The following is a 21403-nucleotide window of genomic DNA, read 5'->3' as shown; positions in this document are numbered from 1 at the left end:
GGCCCGCCCTGTTTTTAAGGCAGGTAAATATTTTTTAATTTATACTCCAGTCACCACTTCACCCTTGGCTTTTCCTTTCTCGTTGGTCCTTGGTCGAATGACTGGGAGTGACGTAGAGGGGAGGAGCTATATGCAGCTCTGCTGGGTGAATCCTCTTGCACTTCCTGTTGGGGAGGAGTAATATCCCAGAAGTAATGATGACCCGTGGACTGATCACACTACAGAAGAAAGGAATTTATCAGGTAAGCATAAATTATGTTTTTCCCAATTGTTTTGAGAAACACTGGCCTAAACACGGTAAACAGAGGAATACACTAACCTAGATATCTAGCATTTTCCTTTCTAGTATATTTTTTTGTTTGTTGTGTGTGTTTTTCTTTCTTTTGAAATGAATGTAGCTCGCTCCCGCTACTAGACCAGAGCGGGAGCGAGTTACATTCATTTTAATGGGTGCGACCGAGCACACTGTGTCTAGACAGTGTTGCCGAGATGCGCTGTGTAAAAAACCAGACCCGCTCAGTAGAGGAAGGAGAGGCGTTCTGGTAAAATTAACTTTTACATAAAACATTTCTGCAATACTTTAATGTATACATCTGCCGGGAAGCTAATGTTATATAATTCTGCACTATGTGCAGAATTATATAACATTAGTTTGTAAGTTTACTGTCCCTTTAAAAGGATACTAAACCCAATTTTTTTCTTTCCTGATTCAGATAGAGCATGCAATTGTAAGCAACTTTCTAATTTACTCTTATCAAATTTTCTTTGATCTCATGCTATCTTTATTTAACCCCTTAAGGACCAGCGACGTACCCTGTATGTCGCTGGCCTTTTTTTGGGACGTGATTGTTTTATAGCGCGGTCTTGCCACCAGCGTTGAGACGGCTCTATTCCACAAAGCCTGCTGGAGGGAGGGCATTAATAGCGTTTTCTTGCTAGACTTGTGCTATTATGTCCTGAAAAAACTCTTAACGATCAGTGACATACAGGGTACATTGTGGTCATTAAGGGGTTAAAAACAGAAATGTAAGCTTAGTAGACGGCCCATTTTTGGTTGAGAACCTGGGTTATGCTTGCTTATTGGTGGCTTAAATGTTTCTTTATTTAAAAAGCAGGAATGTAAAGCTTACGAGCCGGCCCATTTTAAGTTCAGCACCCTGGATAGCGCTTCCTTATTGGTGGCTACATTTTAAGCCACCAATAAGCAAGCATAACCCAGGTTCTCAACCAAAAATTGGCCGGCTCCTAAGCTTACATTCCTGCTTTTAAATAAAGATAGCAAGAGAACAAAGAAAAATTGATAATAGGAGTAAATTAGAAAGTTGCTTAAAATTGCCTGCTCTATCAGAATCATGAAGAATAAATTTGGGTTGAGTGTCCCTCTATCCCTGTAGAAGTAAAGCTGTTTTTCAAGCTTTTAGACTTTTTTCAAAAGTGTTATGTGTTGAGACGGAGGTTTTATAAGATCATCATCCAAGAACTTCTAGCTTTTATGGGTAATTAGTGGAATAGGTAAATCAATTGGACAGTGTAGTGATTCTTTTAAAGTTTTTTTTTTTTCAATTTGGGTTTACATCATAATCTCCTGCAGCATTGCATTGTGGTCCTCTGCTTGCCATATATAGTTAGTGGCCCCTAGTCAGTATAAAGGTTATTGTAGTCTCACACAATAAGTTACAAATCCTCTGTAAACTACCAAACAGAGAACAAAGTCTCACTCGTCTGTGGCAAAATGCCAGACCTTAATTTCTGTCTTTTTCTTCTTCCAGACATCTGGCCAGGAAGTTCTTTCATCTGTGGGTGAGAAACACATTTGGAAGAGTTCTTCTGTCTACAGCTAGGTAATATAGAAGATGCAATAATCTTCTTCTTTCTTCTTCTTCCCAGCAAAACATATGTCATTCAGTTTTGTGTCTACCATTCTTTAATCATTCCAGGAGCAGTAAACACCATGTAATTACATTTGTTTTTTCAGGCTATAAACATAACATACTCGCTGATTTTTAAAATATATTGAATACAATATCACCTTGTTTGCTGCAGTTGTTTTTTAATAACCAAACTCCAGCCACCACTTGACTTAAAGGGACACTGAACCCAATTTTTTTCTTTCGTGATTCAGATAGAGCATGAAATTTTAAGCAACTTTCTAATTTACTCCTATTATCAAATTTTCTTTATTTGAAATGCAAGAAGGTAAGTTTAGATGCCGGCCCATTTTTGGTGAACAACCTGGGTTGTCCTTGCTGATTGGTGGATAAATATATCCACCAATGAAAAAGTGCTGTCCAGAGTTCTGAACCAAGAAAAAAAGCATAGATGCCTTCTTTTTCAAATAAAGATAGCAAGAGAACAAAGAAAAATTAATAGGAGTAAATTAGAAAGTTACTTAAAATTGCTATTGCTCTATCTGAATCACAAAAGAAAAAAATTTGGGTTCAGTGTCCCTTTAATTGGGGTAGCTGACCCCGACATATTATTGGAGTAGATGAGGCTATCCACAGCCATTATTTTAGCAAACAACATTTTTTTTGCAATTCCTTATCTTGTTCCTGTGATGCTAATTCGGAAAATATATGGTGTAGGGTTATACTTGTGTACTTAATATATTCATGCACCTCCCTCTAATGATGGCTGCTGCAATTTTGGAACCTAGTTTTCACTTCAAGTATCTGTAGAATAGTTGCTGAGCAGGTGCAAACACATGCAGTGAACGCTGGATGTTAACATGGCATAACCCATGACTATAGGGAGGCAGGGAATAACCTCAATACTATGCTTATAAAATGTATTTAATGTCCCTTTAATTATAGGAAAAGGGAGCAAAATAATAAAAGTATATTTTATATTGCAATCCCAAAGTGTTTACTGTCTCTGTAATTGCTTACTTTATGCAACTGTAGCTTTTCACACCTGGTTCATTTTTCTCTGTTTCTCTGATATCTGAAGATACATTTCTTGTCAGGAACTTCTATTTTTATTTCAATTTTTTTCATTTTTTTCTACTTTCTTTATATGCATTATTCATTTACATTACAATGTTCTCCTGCATGTTAATTGTTCAACTCTTTCAAAAATATTCATTGTGTGCCCATCTTAAAGGAATAGAAAAGTCAAAATTGAAATATGTGGGTGCATTTCGATTGTTAAAATAAATTTTTGCAGTATATTTCCATCCGCAAAAAATGCTTGTAGTAAAAGTTATTACTGTTTTTCGGTGGCATACAGGCATATGCTTTGGGGGCCCGTGCACCCGCATTCAAACAATGCACCTGAGAGAGTCAGCAGTGGCTTATATGACACAAATTAAAGGGACATTATACACTAGAGTTTTCTTTTCATAAATGTTTTGTAGATGGTCTATTTATATAGCCCATTTTGGGGTGTTTTTGTAAAAATGTATAGTTGTGCTTATTTTTAAATAACATTCTGTGGATTTTCAGACTCCTAACCAAGCCCCAAAGTTTTAGATGCATACTGATGTATAAAGACTTTAGACTGCTTCCATTTGTGTAATGGGTCTTTTCATATGCAGGGGAGAGGGGTGGTCTGCTATCAGCCCCTTTCAATGGGTGTCCCAGGCTTATCTCATTAACAGTGTTAAATTGGGAGCTTATAAGTAAGTTTTTAAAAGGTTTTACACTGGATTTTTATATTAGTATCTGTGCATATTATTCTTTATAGTAGTGTCTATTACATGCAGTTAAATAAAAAATGGTGTATACTGCCCCTTTAAGTCTTCACTAATGAAATACACACTACTGCCAGCTCTGAGCAGACTTGGTGTTTTACCCTGGTGCTCTAGTCACACGTAGCATATGTGCGACAGTAATCACCTTGTAATTACAAGACATTTCTGTTGTGTTGCTGGGAATAACATATCAGCCAAGTCTAAATGTTTTGTTAGAACAATTAATATTTGCCTTATTTGGAGGAGCCAAGTCATTAAAGAGTCATTATAGTAAAAAAATCTGTTAGAGCATGACATTTTAAGACCATCGACCCTGCAGAGGTGGGGTTAAACACACAGTAGAAATACCGCTCAGTTCTCATGGTGCACTGCTGGTCCTGAGCGGAAAACTAGTTGTACGTCTGAGTCCCGTGACTAGCACTGCTGATAGGATCAGCGGCGAGTTCCACTCAGGACCAACTGCACCGTGAGTCCCGAGCGGTATTTCTACTGTATGTTTAAAGTAATGGTAAATCCAAGCGTTTAACAAACGCAAGGATTTACCATCACAAAAAATAAATTTTAGTTTCTGTCATCAATTACTAAAAAATGAGTGCTAAACTCACCCTTTCAATGAGGTGATGTTTCCACCTCTAAATCGCCTCATTGGTAAAGGAGCACTGTGCTGTGGGCAGCCAGAAGCGCTGATTTTAGCGATTATACTTCAGCACAGAAAGGGTGTATTTAGCACCTGTTTTTTAGTAATTGACAGAAACTAGAGTTTATTTTTAGTGATGGTAAATCCTAGCGTTTTTTAAACACTTGGATTTACCATCACTTTAACCCCATTGCAGGGGTTAAATACACAGTACTGCAGGGTCAATAGATTTTAAAATTACATGCCCTTACGAATTAGAAGATGTAATTTTTCAATTATAATGGCCCTTTAAAGGGACAGTAAACAGCTTGTAATTACAAGACATATCTGTTGTGTTGCTATAGAATGACATATCAGCCAAATCTCAACATTTTGAAAACAAATTAACATCCTTTTTACTCCAGTTATTTTTTAATAGCCAAACTCCACCCACCATTTGTGTTATTTGGAGCAGCCAATCTGGGCTTTAGTCTGCAGACAACATGGCAAGTCCCGGTCATAAAGTTAGCATAAAGGGAATTGTTTAGCAGTTATCTGATAAAGCCTGTTAGGGACAGATGTATAGCAGGGTTAGCCTTGATAAGTCAGCAGGGTGCATTTTAATTTCTGAGAATTAGAAATTGCTCAATTATCAGAGCTACATTATATGAAAAGGGGCAAAATAAATCATTAAAATATATTGCAAAGTTGTTTCATTGTGTATAAATATATTTTTTTATATGAAACATATTAAGGTGCTTACTGTTCCTTAACCCCTTGAGCAAAATAGACATAAGTGCATTATCCAGTGTACCGTGTTGACATAGTACCTATGTACAGCATAGAAGTGCATGCTGTGCTCCCCGTATTCAGCTTAGATAGCGGAGAATGCAGCTGGGGGCAGAAGACACCTGTCTTCATATGGTAAGGGAACACTGATTTAGCGCTACAGAATTTTGCAGCGCTGTACAAATTAATGATGATGATAATAATAATATATGAAGGCGGATCGCTGACTGGCTGTCGGTAAGAAATATGGTGAGGTACTGTGCAAGGGGTTACGGTTAGAGAGCTGTTTGGGGGGGGGGATCAGGTAGGTGGGAGGGTGAGGAGGGATCTACACTACATAAATAAAAAAATAAATAAATATTTTTTTAAATAAATAAAAGTCCTAAACTGCATACTGGCAGACTATCTATTAGTATTTAAGATGGTGGTGACCAGTGGGAAGAGAGCTGTTTGGGAGGGATCAGGAGGTGGGAGATGTCAGGTGGGATGGTAATACCTACACTAGACTAGGGGTTTTTAAACCTGTCCCCAGGCCTCCCTAACAGGCCAGATTTTCTGGATATCAGAACTGGAGCAGAGTTGAAATCAGCTGATTAGTAAACATGGTTATTAACCCGCTCTCATACAAGATAATCCTGAAAATCTGACCGGTTAGGGAGGCTTGAGGACGTGTTTGAAAATATTAACCTTGCAAACTAACTGATTAACCCCTTCACTTCTGGGAATTTCAGAAGTGTGTTGTGCGCAGATGCATTTAACGCTAATTGCCAAAAAAACAATGGCAAAGCCATACCTGTCTGCTATTTCTGAACAAAGGGGACTCCAGAGAAACTTTTACAACTATTTGTCTTATGACTGCAGTAGTTGTGTGTAAATAATTTCAGTGAGAAACCCTAAGCTTGCAAAAAACGTAACCATTGTTTTATATATTTAGTATTTAGCTGCCTAATAGGGGCATGAAATATACCAAAATGGGCCAGGATCAATATTTTGGGTTGTCTACTTTAAAAAATAAATATAGTTTTCATAGGTATATTAAAAAAACAAACAAAGGTTCTATTTCTGTTTAAACGGAGTGATTGCAAAAATGCTAAGAATTCCTATTAGTGAAGGTGTTAAAATATCCATTTCTTTATGAGCAAATTAATTTAGAATTATTATTAGAAACCAAAGTAACTAAAAGGTATGTTTCTTCAGTAACATGTGTTTTATGATTTTTCCTTTGAAGAAGAAAAAAATGTCTTGTGCTTACAGGCATCATCATAATCGCAGGGTTTTGCGTCTCTGCTTTGGTATCTGGAAAGAGGAGTGGTGGATATTGCGTAAAGAATGGAAACTGAGTATCCGAGCTGACTGCCACCACAGGTTAGAGAGGACGATGTATTCCTGGATTTCCAAAAGAGAGCTTTATTTTTAATTTTTTTATTTTTTAAATATGGATGTCCTTGTGCTGTAAAATTAACATTTGGTCTTATGCTTTTTCTTTAACATGTTTAATCCGTCATATTCATAATAAAATTGTTGTTTAATGTCCCTTTAAATACTGCAGGTTATTTTTATATTTTCTAGGAAAATAATATAAATGCTCTTTATACAAAAACTTGGGTGTAAGAGAGGCGCTGTATGAACAGCTGAGAGAACCAACAATAGCTAAAAAAGTTTAAATAAAAATATCTCAATATGTATAATACAGTGTATCGTAAAATTAGATATATATCAATATGTATAATAAACAAACATAGAAAGGGATGATATAAGCTAGTTTAATAAAAAACAATAATAAATAACAATAGTAAGTTGTGGCCACAACTAAATAAAATGATGAAGAAAAATTAGCAGCATAGATTTACAATTCACAAATCAAAACGCTATTAATTAACTATGACGGTTCAGCGATGTAATATCACTTAGATAAGGTGCAATACTAAGCCTCCTGTAAGTAAATAAAACTGAAATAGTTGGCTTGTAATTTCTCCGATAATGTCCGTATGTGATTTAAAACTGGTGAGTTAGGGTATCCTTTGTGAATGAAATAGTCCCATTGAAAGTGTGTAGGCAAATTCCTATTGCGTGTACTGAGTTGAGCTTCGTGAGTTGAAGTGAGTGAGAGACAGGGCAATCAGCTGTTTTGCCGTACTGTGTTAAAGTGCAAGTGATAGATAGTTCTTTGTTAAGTGAACTGGTAGATACGTGAAACGCGTAGATAGGAAGCTGTGGAGTCTGTTTACACTTTCCATTGTCACCCATCATCTATCGATAGTACCCAGGAAAGATCCAGGAGGATCCAGGAAGATCAAGGAGACCATTGTCCATTCTTTCAACGGAACAGCCGAACGGCAACTAGAAAGGATTCAGTGCTGTTACAAGACAGTGAAGCAGCTGTGAGTACTTCCGCCACGCATTTACACACATACGCTGGCCAGGGAGCGCAGCTAATAAGCCTGTCATACAGCTGAAGATTCACATTGAACATTTTATAAATATCACATTGATAAAATATTCTTAAATAAGAAAATTTGTCACTTTTTTGCAAAGAAGTTAATTCAAAGAAATTCACGTATCTACCAGTTCACTTAACAAAGAACTATCTATCACTTGCACTTTAACACAGTACGGCAAAACAGCTGATTGCCCTATCTCTCACTCACTTCAACTCACGAAGCTCAACTCAGTACACGCAATAGGAATTTGCCTACACACTTTCAATGGGACTATTTCATTCACAAAGGATACCCTAACTCACCAGTTTTAAATCACATACGGATATTATCGGAGAAATTACAAGCCAACTATTTCAGTTTTATTTACTTACAGGAGGCTTAGTATTGCACCTTATCTAAGTGATATTACATCGCTGAACCGTCATAGTTAATTAATAGCGTTTTGATTTGTGAATTGTAAATCTATGCTGCTAATTTTTCTTCATCATTTTATTTAGTTGTGGCCACAACTTACTATTGTTATTTATTATTGTTTTTTATTAAACTAGCTTATATCATCCCTTTCTATGTTTGTTTATTATACATATTGATATATATCTAATTTTACGATACACTGTATTATACATATTGAGATATTTTTATTTAAACTTTTTTAGCTATTGTTGGTTCTCTCAGCTGTTCATACAGCGCCTCTCTTACACCCAAGTTTTTGTATTCTTTATTGGACTGAGTAGGGAGATATCAGTCTTATTTAGAGAGTCTAAGAGGGTTAGACTTAGTCCAGACTCTTGTTTTTTGATAAATGCTCTTTATATTCTGTAAAAATAAGACTGTTTTTAAATATTATTTTGACAAAAAATAAAAGTCTTGTGTAATTTTTAATATATGCTTTCAATTTACAGGTATGTTCTGTATAATGTGTGTTTTCTGGCCTGGAGAAGTTATCTTCTCATTCAGCACAAGAAGAAACAAAAGCACAATATTGCAGAGAATCATGGTGAGGAATTATCATTAAGATCGAAATCAGAGAAAATGATTGTGAGAGTATTGGTGAACTTGTTATTTTGTTTAGTTTCTCAGGGAAGCAGAGTTAAATGGACTTTTATTTTTTTAATCAGCTCATTGCAGCTGCACACCACACTTTTATTATTCCCAGCAGTGAAGGGGTTAATCAGGTAGCTTGTAAGGTTAAAGGGACAGTACACTGTAAAATTGCTTTTATATGAAATTATTTTCAATGACTTGTTATACCAGCTGGCAGAGTATAACATTTATGAGAAATTGTATTTTTCGATTTATTTGTATATGAAGTAGCTGGTTTTGTGCTTTGAAACCACAGCCTATTACAATGGGTTGAGCTTCAGGTAATATCAGATCTCATTATGTTATCACTTTGTGTACACAGACTTGCTTCTTTATCTTATATTTGTCTAGTAAACCAAAGCTCAACACATAGAGAGTACAATAGAAAATTATCATTTTATTACTTAACTATCATGCCCCCCACTGAGAGTGTAATCTCTTCTGTTGGCTGTGTTTACTTAGGCTTGTCAATAGCATATACTCCAGTATAGAAACTTTCAGTATAGGTTGGGATACCACAGGCTAAATAATCTATTTCAAAAGCCAAAATAGGGGTAAAGGAGCTAATTGTGAACAATTTAAAACACTCCAGCAGGTAAAATGAATCACTGTGAACAATTTAAAGGGGAGAAATTTTTTGGGTGAACTGTCCCTTTAATTTTAGCTTTAGTGTAGAGATTACCCTCCCACCTGACACTTCCCACCCCCTGATCCCTCCCAAACAGCTCTCTTCCCTCCCTCACCCCACACTGGTCACCCCGGTCTGCCAGTATGTGGTTTTAGTCCTTTTTTTTGTTTATTGGGATTTTGTTAGTTTTTCAGGGAAGCTAAATGGACTTTTATTTTGTTAATCTTTGTTTCATCCAAAACAACATTTTACAGGTTTTTGATAAACAAAACAATGTTTCTTGGGTTGTGGGGAGCGTTGCTGTCACCGATAGAATTGTGAGTGTAGGTTCTTCAGTCAGTGACTCTATCCCGTTAGCAAGTTCTGGACTTTTGTTAAAATTTTAAATTAGTCACATTTAACATAGCTTTTTCATGCTAACATATTTTTAGCATACATAAGTGGTGTTTTTGGTTTTTGTTGAAATATCCCTTTAAAAGTGAAATTGCTCATCAGGGTAACGTTCTCTTCCTTGTTCATTAACCCTTTTTGCATTATATTTGCTACTTGCAGTAAAGAGACGGATCTTGTGTCGTACATGGCAGCAATGGATGGTCTATGTGAAGATCTGTCGTATTAAGCAGCACATGCTGTCGGAGGCTCTAGAGTTCAGGGAACAGAAATACTTGAGGTGTGTTAGTAAAATCGCAAAACTATTATGATCAGCTAACGCCTCTCCCTATTGTAAGTCAGATTGTATTGATTGTTATCACCACTTCTTTACAGAAATGCTTTGCACTTGTGGGCAGTTCAGTTGCAGCGAAGACACACAGTCCGTGAGATGGAAGATCTGGCTCTGAAACACTGGGCTTTCAGCCTACAGATTAGGGTAATCAAAAAGTGACAGATATAGCAGGCCGTTTTATTTTCTGTTATTAACCTATATCAGACTTTTAACCCCTTAAAGGGACATGAAACCCAAACATTTTCTTTCATGATTTAGATAGAGAATACCATTTTCCAATTTACCTCTATTATCTAATTAGTTTCATTCTTTAAATATCCTTTGTTGAAGAAATACCAATGCACATGGGTGAGCCAATCACACAAGGCATCTATGTGCAGCCACCAATCAGCAGCTACTGAGCCTATTTAGAAATGCTTTTAACAAAGGATACCAAGTGAATGAAGCAAATTAGACAATAGAAGTAAATGGGAAAGTTGCATGCTCTTTCTAAATCACAAAAGAAAAAATGTGGGTTTCATGTCCGGGACCTGCCTTTTCAGACTAAAACTTCCCCAAAAGACCAGCGCATTTTTAGCATTTTTGCCATCACTCCATTAAAACAGAAGTAGAGCCAAATGCGATCAAATAAATAAAAAAAATAATTAACTTTTTCACAAACTTTAGGTTTCTCACTGAAATTATTTACATACCGCTTGTGCAACAATGACACAAGTGGTTGTAAAAACTTCTCTGGGATCCCCTTTGTTTAGAAATAGCAGACATATATGGCTTTGCCATGGCCTTCCATTTACCAAAAAGCAACTAATTGCAGCTGCACACCACACTTTTATTATTCCCAACAGTGAAGGGGTTAATAAGGTAGCTTCTAAGGTTAATTTTAGCTTTAGTGTAGAGATTACCCTCCCAAATGACACTTCCCACCCCCTGATCCCTCCCAAACAGCTCTCTTCCCTCCCTCACCCCCCACTGGTCACCCCCATCTTTGTTTTTTTTTATGTAATTTTTTTTCTTTTTCAGTGTATGATTACCCCTTTACCTTCTCACCTCCCTGATTCCTCCCAAAAAGCTCTCTAACCCTCCTCCTCTAACTAGTTTCTGCCATCTTAGGTACTGGCTGCTGTCTGCCACTACCCAGTTTTCTATCATTTTTCTTTTTTATTTAATAAAAAAAACAAAAACATTTTTTTTCTGTAGTGTAGCTGCCCTCCCTACCCCTTCAGCGATGGGTCTCCCACCGCTACCTGTCTCACTCTGCAACGGTCTCTCTGCAAATCTATTTCTGCACTGCCCCACTCGTGAGGCATGCAGAAATGGCACAATCTCGCCACTGTTAGCGAGATCGTGGTAAAAAGAGGACCAGGACAGCAGCTTTTTACATTGATTGTCCATCAAATGTGCTTTGTTCTCTTGGTATTCCTTGTTGAATGCTAAATCTAGGTAGACTCATATGCTACTTTCTAAGCCTTTAAAGGTTGTCTTTTATCTCAGTGCATTTTGACAGTTTTCACAGTTAGACACTGCTAGTTCATGTGTGCCATATACATAACATTGTGCTCACTCCAGTGTTATTTATGAGTCAGCACTGGCTAAAATGCATGTCTGTGAAACGAACTGAGATAAGGGGTCAGTTTGCAGAGGCTTAGATACAAGGTAATCACAGAGGTAAAAAGTGTATTAATTTAACAGTGTTTGTTATGCAAAGCTGGGTAATAAAGGGGTTATCTATCTTTTTAAACAATAAAACATTTGAAGTAGACCGTCCCTTTAAAGGACCAGTCACTACAGTAGATTTGCATAATCAACAAATGCATGATAAGAAGACAATGCAATAGCACTTAGTCTGAACTTCAAATGAGTTGTAGATTTTTGTTAAATAAATTGCAAAGTTATGTCTGTTTCCACTCCCCCTGTATCATGTGACAGCCATCAGCCAATCACAAATGCATATACGTATATGCAGTGAATTCTTGCACATGCTCAGTAGGAGTTGGTGACTCAAAAAGTGTAAATATAAAAAGACTGTGCACATTTTGTTAATTGAAGTAATTGGAAAGTTGTTTAAAATTGCATGATGTATCTGAATCTTGAAGTTTAATTTTGACTTGAGTGTTCCTTTAATGCCATGTCTCCTTTGTGACAGGCATCCTTTTCTCTCTAACCATACCTATAATTGTTTCTCTTGCCCATTTGTCTGTCCCATTACCAGACTTGATTCTAGGTCCCCTTCTCATTTTCAGTCATGCTGATGACATCCAATTCTACCTCTCTGGCCCACACTTCTGTTTGTTTGTGTAACCAGCTTTGGATCCGGTTTGTTGTTCCAGAAGTCCTCTTGCTATATAAACATTTTCAGAAGTGGTCTTCTTCACTTCCTCTCTACACCCACTCTTGCCGTCTCTCGTGTCTCATACAGTGCTCTTTCAAGACTAGAGTTGTCCTTTCTGTTCTCATCATTTTCTAGGCATGGCTGCAGTGGAGGGACTTTTTCCTTCAGACTGAAGAGGACAAGCAAAAGGAAGCTCATGCAGTGAAACATCACTGGTGCAGTAAGCTAAAGGCATCGCTGCAAGCCTGGCTGTCTTACGTACATTATCGCCAGGAAAAGCAGAAGCAACACAGTGAGTAAGGAGCTGATGCACCTATGACAAGATGCTTCTACTTTGGTTATACCTAACGTAAGCTCACTCGGACACTGTTCATTCTAAGCCTGACTTCAGTCTGCTGTGTTCTATTTAAAGGGACAGTATACACTCATTTTCATATAACTGCATGTAATAGACACTACTATAAAGAATAAGATGCACAGATACTGATATAAAAATCCAGTATAAAACTGTTTAAAAACTTACTTAGAAGCTGTCACTTTGGCTCTGTTGAAAAGGTAGCTGGAAAGCCCACTGCAAGTGGGAAATAAGACACTCCCCCCCCCCTCCCCCTTCTTTTGCATATGAAAAGACCTTTTACACAAACAGGAGCAAGCTGGAGAAGGTAGCTGACGGTATTCAAATAAAACTTTGGGGCTTGGTTAGGAGTTTGAAAATCAGAGCAATGATATTTAAAAATAAGCAAAACTATACATTTATTTAAAAAAAAACCTTTATGGGCTATATAAATAGATCATCTACAAAACATTTATGCAAAGAAAAAAATGAGTGTATAATGTCCCTTTAACTACGTTATACTTCCATGTTTAGTGTCTTGTCAGTTATTTTTACTTTTAGATAAATTTGTAGTTATACCAGACACATTCAGCTCATAGTATTAGAAAGACAAATACAATAATATCACTTTTTTTTATAAAATATGCTTGCATTTTCTTATTTAATTTTTATTTAAAGTCACAGTATGATAAAAAAAACACATATTTACACTGAGTAGATTTACTAATAATATATATATTGGAAACACACTAAGTATTTAAATCTATAAGAATGAGTAAAATAAGCACAAAATATATAACAATAAAATAGGTGGCATTTGTGATAATAAAATCTCACAGAATTGCTTGGTTTCTTATATTTCTATAGAGCTGGCTTTACTTTTATATCATCAACACCTTGCCCAGAGATATTTCTCAGAGTGGCACAGCAGCTTTGAGAGAGTTCGGAGTGTGCAAGCAGTGGAGGAACATTGCAGAGGATTGGCTACTCGCTGTGTCCTCCGTAGAACATTTATTCACTGGAAACATTGTATCCTTTTGTGTATTGCAGCTAAATCCAGTTTGCCCAAAAGGTAGATCAGTAAGTGCTAACCAGTAGATTACAAGACTGTTGTGTCAGTTTTCAACCACAAAATGGAAAGTAGCTGGGTGCGGCCAGGTTTTTTTTCTCTAATATTATATAATTTAACATGTATTTATTAATAATATGTGCAATAAAAATTTTACATTTTTAATATTAGCTAATTCTAGCTTAATATTGGCTAAAATTTCAGCTGGGTGGTGCTCCTGCTAAAAAGGTCCTGGGGAGAACACTGGTTTTCATTTCTTTCTCAGCCAGTAGTGACAGTATAGGATCAAGTTAAGTTAAAAATGTGTGTGCAAATCTATGTTCGACAAAAAAGGTTATTTAGCACAATAGTAGTAGTCCCTTTGCTGAATGAAGATTAAATGTATGTGCAAGCTTGGTTTTCTAAAGCTTTGTACATGAATAAGACACATTGGAGAGATATAGGGCTGAGAAACAGAATAAAAAAGCATCAGCCATTGATATCCTTAACTCAAACGTAGATGTGCTGAAGCGTTCTGGGAAGACTCATTTACAGATATTGGCGCAGGCACATTACAGACGTCATCTACTGGTAATATTTTTAGGGTTTGGTCAGTGTGAGCTTTGCTTCATGAGATAATCACTGAAGAGACAGTGAAATGATTTAAATATTTTTCCTAAATCTCCCTGTATTTAAATTATGAGATATAAAAATCCTCAATTTCCTTTGCAGAAGTTTGGCATGGGTGCCTTAAAAAAGAACACCAGGTATTCTCAGACATGCCATCAAAGGCGGCTTCAGGCTGTTCAACAGTACCGTGTTACAGTAAGTAAAGAAATCCACACTGATATTTATGTAGCTGATTATTCCCAATTCTCTCCCTTGAGCTATTCCTGACTGGTTTAGTCACGTCTGCCTATTCAGATCATTCAGAACTTACCGTACTGTTCCACATATTGTAGCTAGACTACTGGGCAGTTTTGATTTAGCCAAATTTTTAACCAATGTTTGTTTATATTTTGTATGCTAATATAGTAATGGATCTCTACATAGAGACCCGCAGCCTATCATGCACAGAGTCCTGTGTAAACTATTGTTCAAATAGCATATAAAATAAATAGGAGAAATAATGATACATATTTTATTGTATATCTATATATCCATATTTATCTGTAAATCTATATAAAATTTAACAGCAAAAACTATTTTCACAGAGTGCCCACAAAGCTGCCAACAGTGAGACAGAAAAAAATAAGTTTGTGTGATATTTGTAAAATGTAATTTGTTTGTGGGTTTTTGGTTCAAATTGCTTTTCGTCTGTCATTATCTGTTTTTAAATAAATTACAAAGGTGTGTACTTTATAATTAATACACACGGGAGACACACACACATTAATATATATGATATATTTATAGTTGTATTTAATAATTTCAGTTGCAGAAATAATGAACATGTTCTCAATTAAAGAAAAAGTAATAAATATAAAATGAGACTTCACATGATTTATACTTATACAAGCAAACACAATATTACAATTGCTTTAAGTGCTACATAACCACCTATAAATATAGACCTGAAGCACAGAAAAGAAACATATCTGAGAAAACGTTTCATAACTTAACTGTCTTGTGTGTTGAATGTGGATAAATGTAAAAGTGTAGATTTTCCCTTAAACTTATTAAGCACATTTGGTTGTTGAATTGTTCACCGCCCCCTGCTTTAGTTTAGACAATCTTCTGTGACTACATTCATGTATGAATACTTTTTCTGTAGCTGGTACTTCGGGCATGGACTGTCTGGAAGTTTCGTATGGAGCAGAAAGAGGATCAGCAGCTGCTTACCCTTACTGTAGGAGCACAAACTCACTACAGGTACCTCATCACTACACACACAACTACATACTTTTTAATTTTTTAAATTAAATTATCAAGATTTACTATTTTTCCCTACTTAACTATCTTCTCTGCCTGTGTCTTTATTTTTTTTATTTTTTTGTGTGTTCTAAAATGCAAATAATAGTCTAAATGTATTTAAAACAACAAATATTACTAGATAGAATGCTGGTTAGTACCTTCTGGATGGATCCAATACATATTGTTTATGATTTTCAATATATGAGATTGTTAGATTAATATATAAATTCTTTCTAGCATATGGCAGTAGACGATACGGCTTTATAACAACACAGTCTATGCATTGCCTGTGTGCTTTCTATGCTCCTTGAGATTAGATTACACCTAGATATATTAACATATAGTATTGGGTTATATTATATATGGCTTTATAGCTACGCATTGAGTGTATTGGCCTCTGTGATTCTATACATGGAAATCCGACTCTTTGGCCTGCCGCCACTCCAACCAACTGACACATTAAGCCCCTTGGTGCAGGTTGACAGGAGGAGTGTCCTTCTTAACCAATAGGAAGCCCGTTGTGGTTTGTGCACAACGATGGGGCTACGTCGGATTATCAACAAGAGCTTTACTAGATGCGGGCGACGCGAGGACATACACTGGTGCTGTTGATACCTCAGAGCTTATCTGTGTAGAAGGCATTTTCACATGTTATCCCATTGTGCTGTTATTCTTTACACGCATGTCATCTAGAGGTATGTTCCGCATTGTTCAGTGCAGTTCTGCGGATATTAATTGTTAGTCTCCAGCATGGTTTAACATTATTATGTACATCCTATTTCTAGGCATTATGTTAACGTTTTTCTGCTGATAACGGTATATATGTTTTTTTGGCTCTTACAGATCTGTTTACATGGTGTCACGATTATCATGGGATATAGATCGTTTATTTTTCTCTTGTTTACGTGTTTGGTATCTACTTAACTCTTTTTTTCACTTGTTTTGTGATACAAGGTATCCATTACTAGGATTATTAGATACTTTTTATTTGCACTTTGTATATTTATTCAATACATTTGATGTATATATTATTTGTTCACTGTAACAATGGCTGATTTTGCATTTTTCTGCACAGGGGGAGGGTCTAATAGGGTATAAATGTTTGCTGTTCTCTTTGTTGTTGTTGGTCTGATGAAGGGGTGTACTCTCCGAAATGTCACTGAATAAAAGGCACTTGGTGCATCTATTATCAAGCCCAGAGAGTGCTGTCTTCTATTGACTGTATATTATCTACCATTCAGTGCCCTGGCAAATTGATGAAGTTAGAGGCAATGCGTGTGTATATGTATATATGTGTATATATATATATATATATATATATATATATATATATATATATATATATATATATATATATATATATATTTTGCATACAAAGAGAGAAGCGCTCTACCAGGAACGAACAACAGCTCAGTGGCTTGTTCTATGGCGATTTACCACCCGGAAGCAGCCTCTTTTAGACCAGTGTGCTTTTCACAGAAGAAAACTTTCCTGAAGTATATCAGTCTGATCCCGCCAAGTAAGGTCAGTCCAGCCCCGAAATACCAGGCAATTCTCCTCTGAACAAGGAACATGACAACCCCAGACGATCGTTTCGGCCTTCTATGGGCCTCGTCAGTGAGGTGCAGCCACATTCCTCTAAGCACACTGGGCAAGGAGTCCACGTCTGGTTTCCCCCATCACCCATAGGGAGACTTCCCCAGGGTCATAATAATTTGCATACAAAGAGAGAAGCGCTCTACCAGGAACGAACAACAGCTCAGTGGCTTGTTCTATGGCGATTTACCACCCGGAAGCAGCCTCTTTTAGACCAGTGTGCTTTTCACAGAAGAAAACTTTCCTGAAGTATATCAGTCTGATCCCGCCAAGTAAGGTCAGTCCAGCCCCGAAATACCAGGCAATTCTCCTCTGAACAAGGAACATGACAACCCCAGACGATCGTTTCGGCCTTCTATGGGCCTCGTCAGTGAGGTGCAGCCACATTCCTCTAAGCACACTGGGCAAGGAGTCCACGTCTGGTTTCCCCCATCACCCATAGGGAGACTTCCCCAGGGTCATAATAATTTGCATACAAAGAGAGAAGCGCTCTACCAGGAACGAACAACAGCTCAGTGGCTTGTTCTATGGCGATTTACCACCCGGAAGCAGCCTCTTTTAGACCAGTGTGCTTTTCACAGAAGAAAACTTTCCTGAAGTATATCAGTCTGATCCCGCCAAGTAAGGTCAGTCCAGCCCCGAAATACCAGGCAATTCTCCTCTGAACAAGGAACATGACAACCCCAGACGATCGTTTCGGCCTTCTATGGGCCTCGTCAGTGAGGTGCAGCCACATTCCTCTAAGCACACTGGGCAAGGAGTCCACGTCTGGTTTCCCCCATCACCCATAGGGAGACTTCCCCAGGGTCATAATAATTTGCATACAAAGAGAGAAGCGCTCTACCAGGAACGAACAACAGCTCAGTGGCTTGTTCTATGGCGATTTACCACCCGGAAGCAGCCTCTTTTAGACCAGTGTGCTTTTCACAGAAGAAAACTTTCCTGAAGTATATCAGTCTGATCCCGCCAAGTAAGGTCAGTCCAGCCCCGAAATACCAGGCAATTCTCCTCTGAACAAGGAACATGACAACCCCAGACGATCGTTTCGGCCTTCTATGGGCCTCGTCAGTGAGGTGCAGCCACATTCCTCTAAGCACACTGGGCAAGGAGTCCACGTCTGGTTTCCCCCATCACCCATAGGGAGACTTCCCCAGGGTCATAATAATTTGCATACAAAGAGAGAAGCGCTCTACCAGGAACGAACAACAGCTCAGTGGCTTGTTCTATGGCGATTTACCACCCGGAAGCAGCCTCTTTTAGACCAGTGTGCTTTTCACAGAAGAAAACTTTCCTGAAGTATATCAGTCTGATCCCGCCAAGTAAGGTCAGTCCAGCCCCGAAATACCAGGCAATTCTCCTCTGAACAAGGAACATGACAACCCCAGACGATCGTTTCGGCCTTCTATGGGCCTCGTCAGTGAGGTGCAGCCACATTCCTCTAAGCACACTGGGCAAGGAGTCCACGTCTGGTTTCCCCCATCACCCATAGGGAGACTTCCCCAGGGTCATAATAATTTGCATACAAAGAGAGAAGCGCTCTACCAGGAACGAACAACAGCTCAGTGGCTTGTTCTATGGCGATTTACCACCCGGAAGCAGCCTCTTTTAGACCAGTGTGCTTTTCACAGAAGAAAACTTTCCTGAAGTATATCAGTCTGATCCCGCCAAGTAAGGTCAGTCCAGCCCCGAAATACCAGGCAATTCTCCTCTGAACAAGGAACATGACAACCCCAGACGATCGTTTCGGCCTTCTATGGGCCTCGTCAGTGAGGTGCAGCCACATTCCTCTAAGCACACTGGGCAAGGAGTCCACGTCTGGTTTCCCCCATCACCCATAGGGAGACTTCCCCAGGGTCATAATAATTTGCATACAAAGAGAGAAGCGCTCTACCAGGAACGAACAACAGCTCAGTGGCTTGTTCTATGGCGATTTACCACCCGGAAGCAGCCTCTTTTAGACCAGTGTGCTTTTCACAGAAGAAAACTTTCCTGAAGTATATCAGTCTGATCCCGCCAAGTAAGGTCAGTCCAGCCCCGAAATACCAGGCAATTCTCCTCTGAACAAGGAACATGACAACCCCAGACGATCGTTTCGGCCTTCTATGGGCCTCGTCAGTGAGGTGCAGCCACATTCCTCTAAGCACACTGGGCAAGGAGTCCACGTCTGGTTTCCCCCATCACCCATAGGGAGACTTCCCCAGGGTCATAATAATTTGCATACAAAGAGAGAAGCGCTCTACCAGGAACGAACAACAGCTCAGTGGCTTGTTCTATGGCGATTTACCACCCGGAAGCAGCCTCTTTTAGACCAGTGTGCTTTTCACAGAAGAAAACTTTCCTGAAGTATATCAGTCTGATCCCGCCAAGTAAGGTCAGTCCAGCCCCGAAATACCAGGCAATTCTCCTCTGAACAAGGAACATGACAACCCCAGACGATCGTTTCGGCCTTCTATGGGCCTCGTCAGTGAGGTGCAGCCACATTCCTCTAAGCACACTGGGCAAGGAGTCCACGTCTGGTTTCCCCCATCACCCATAGGGAGACTTCCCCAGGGTCATAATAATTTGCATACAAAGAGAGAAGCGCTCTACCAGGAACGAACAACAGCTCAGTGGCTTGTTCTATGGCGATTTACCACCCGGAAGCAGCCTCTTTTAGACCAGTGTGCTTTTCACAGAAGAAAACTTTCCTGAAGTATATCAGTCTGATCCCGCCAAGTAAGGTCAGTCCAGCCCCGAAATACCAGGCAATTCTCCTCTGAACAAGGAACATGACAACCCCAGACGATCGTTTCGGCCTTCTATGGGCCTCGTCAGTGAGGTGCAGCCACATTCCTCTAAGCACACTGGGCAAGGAGTCCACGTCTGGTTTCCCCCATCACCCATAGGGAGACTTCCCCAGGGTCATAATAATTTGCATACAAAGAGAGAAGCGCTCTACCAGGAACGAACAACAGCTCAGTGGCTTGTTCTATGGCGATTTACCACCCGGAAGCAGCCTCTTTTAGACCAGTGTGCTTTTCACAGAAGAAAACTTTCCTGAAGTATATCAGTCTGATCCCGCCAAGTAAGGTCAGTCCAGCCCCGAAATACCAGGCAATTCTCCTCTGAACAAGGAACATGACAACCCCAGACGATCGTTTCGGCCTTCTATGGGCCTCGTCAGTGAGGTGCAGCCACATTCCTCTAAGCACACTGGGCAAGGAGTCCACGTCTGGTTTCCCCCATCACCCATAGGGAGACTTCCCCAGGGTCATAATAATTTGCATACAAAGAGAGAAGCGCTCTACCAGGAACGAACAACAGCTCAGTGGCTTGTTCTATGGCGATTTACCACCCGGAAGCAGCCTCTTTTAGACCAGTGTGCTTTTCACAGAAGAAAACTTTCCTGAAGTATATCAGTCTGATCCCGCCAAGTAAGGTCAGTCCAGCCCCGAAATACCAGGCAATTCTCCTCTGAACAAGGAACATGACAACCCCAGACGATCGTTTCGGCCTTCTATGGGCCTCGTCAGTGAGGTGCAGCCACATTCCTCTAAGCACACTGGGCAAGGAGTCCACGTCTGGTTTCCCCCATCACCCATAGGGAGACTTCCCCAGGGTCATAATAATTTGCATACAAAGAGAGAAGCGCTCTACCAGGAACGAACAACAGCTCAGTGGCTTGTTCTATGGCGATTTACCACCCGGAAGCAGCCTCTTTTAGACCAGTGTGCTTTTCACAGAAGAAAACTTTCCTGAAGTATATCAGTCTGATCCCGCCAAGTAAGGTCAGTCCAGCCCCGAAATACCAGGCAATTCTCCTCTGAACAAGGAACATGACAACCCCAGACGATCGTTTCGGCCTTCTATGGGCCTCGTCAGTGAGGTGCAGCCACATTCCTCTAAGCACACTGGGCAAGGAGTCCACGTCTGGTTTCCCCCATCACCCATAGGGAGACTTCCCCAGGGTCATAATAATTTGCATACAAAGAGAGAAGCGCTCTACCAGGAACGAACAACAGCTCAGTGGCTTGTTCTATGGCGATTTACCACCCGGAAGCAGCCTCTTTTAGACCAGTGTGCTTTTCACAGAAGAAAACTTTCCTGAAGTATATCAGTCTGATCCCGCCAAGTAAGGTCAGTCCAGCCCCGAAATACCAGGCAATTCTCCTCTGAACAAGGAACATGACAACCCCAGACGATCGTTTCGGCCTTCTATGGGCCTCGTCAG

At 39.1% G+C, this 21403-nt stretch overlaps 1 protein-coding gene across 2 annotated transcripts in view; it reads left to right on the top strand.

Annotated features, from left to right (window-relative positions):
* The window catches only part of SFI1 (SFI1 centrin binding protein), a 146190-nt gene that overhangs the window by 11787 nt on the left and 113000 nt on the right, over positions 1–21403 (top strand). For both annotated transcript variants that reach the window (XM_053702014.1, XM_053702013.1), the window contains exons 3-12: positions 1770–1841; positions 6351–6461; positions 8440–8534; positions 9801–9918; positions 10014–10116; positions 12437–12593; positions 13503–13664; positions 14204–14274; positions 14416–14508; positions 15458–15555. In XM_053702014.1, the coding sequence (XP_053557989.1) occupies positions 1770–1841; positions 6351–6461; positions 8440–8534; positions 9801–9918; positions 10014–10116; positions 12437–12593; positions 13503–13664; positions 14204–14274; positions 14416–14508; positions 15458–15555 (1080 nt within the window). The remainder of the gene's footprint in view (positions 1–1769; positions 1842–6350; positions 6462–8439; positions 8535–9800; positions 9919–10013; positions 10117–12436; positions 12594–13502; positions 13665–14203; positions 14275–14415; positions 14509–15457; positions 15556–21403) is intronic.

This window comes from Bombina bombina, chromosome 2 (genome assembly GCF_027579735.1).
Source record: "Bombina bombina isolate aBomBom1 chromosome 2, aBomBom1.pri, whole genome shotgun sequence".
NCBI classification, from domain to species: domain Eukaryota; kingdom Metazoa; phylum Chordata; class Amphibia; order Anura; family Bombinatoridae; genus Bombina; species Bombina bombina.
Note: the sequence above shows the minus strand (reverse complement) of the source record. Positions and strands in the feature narration are given on the sequence as shown.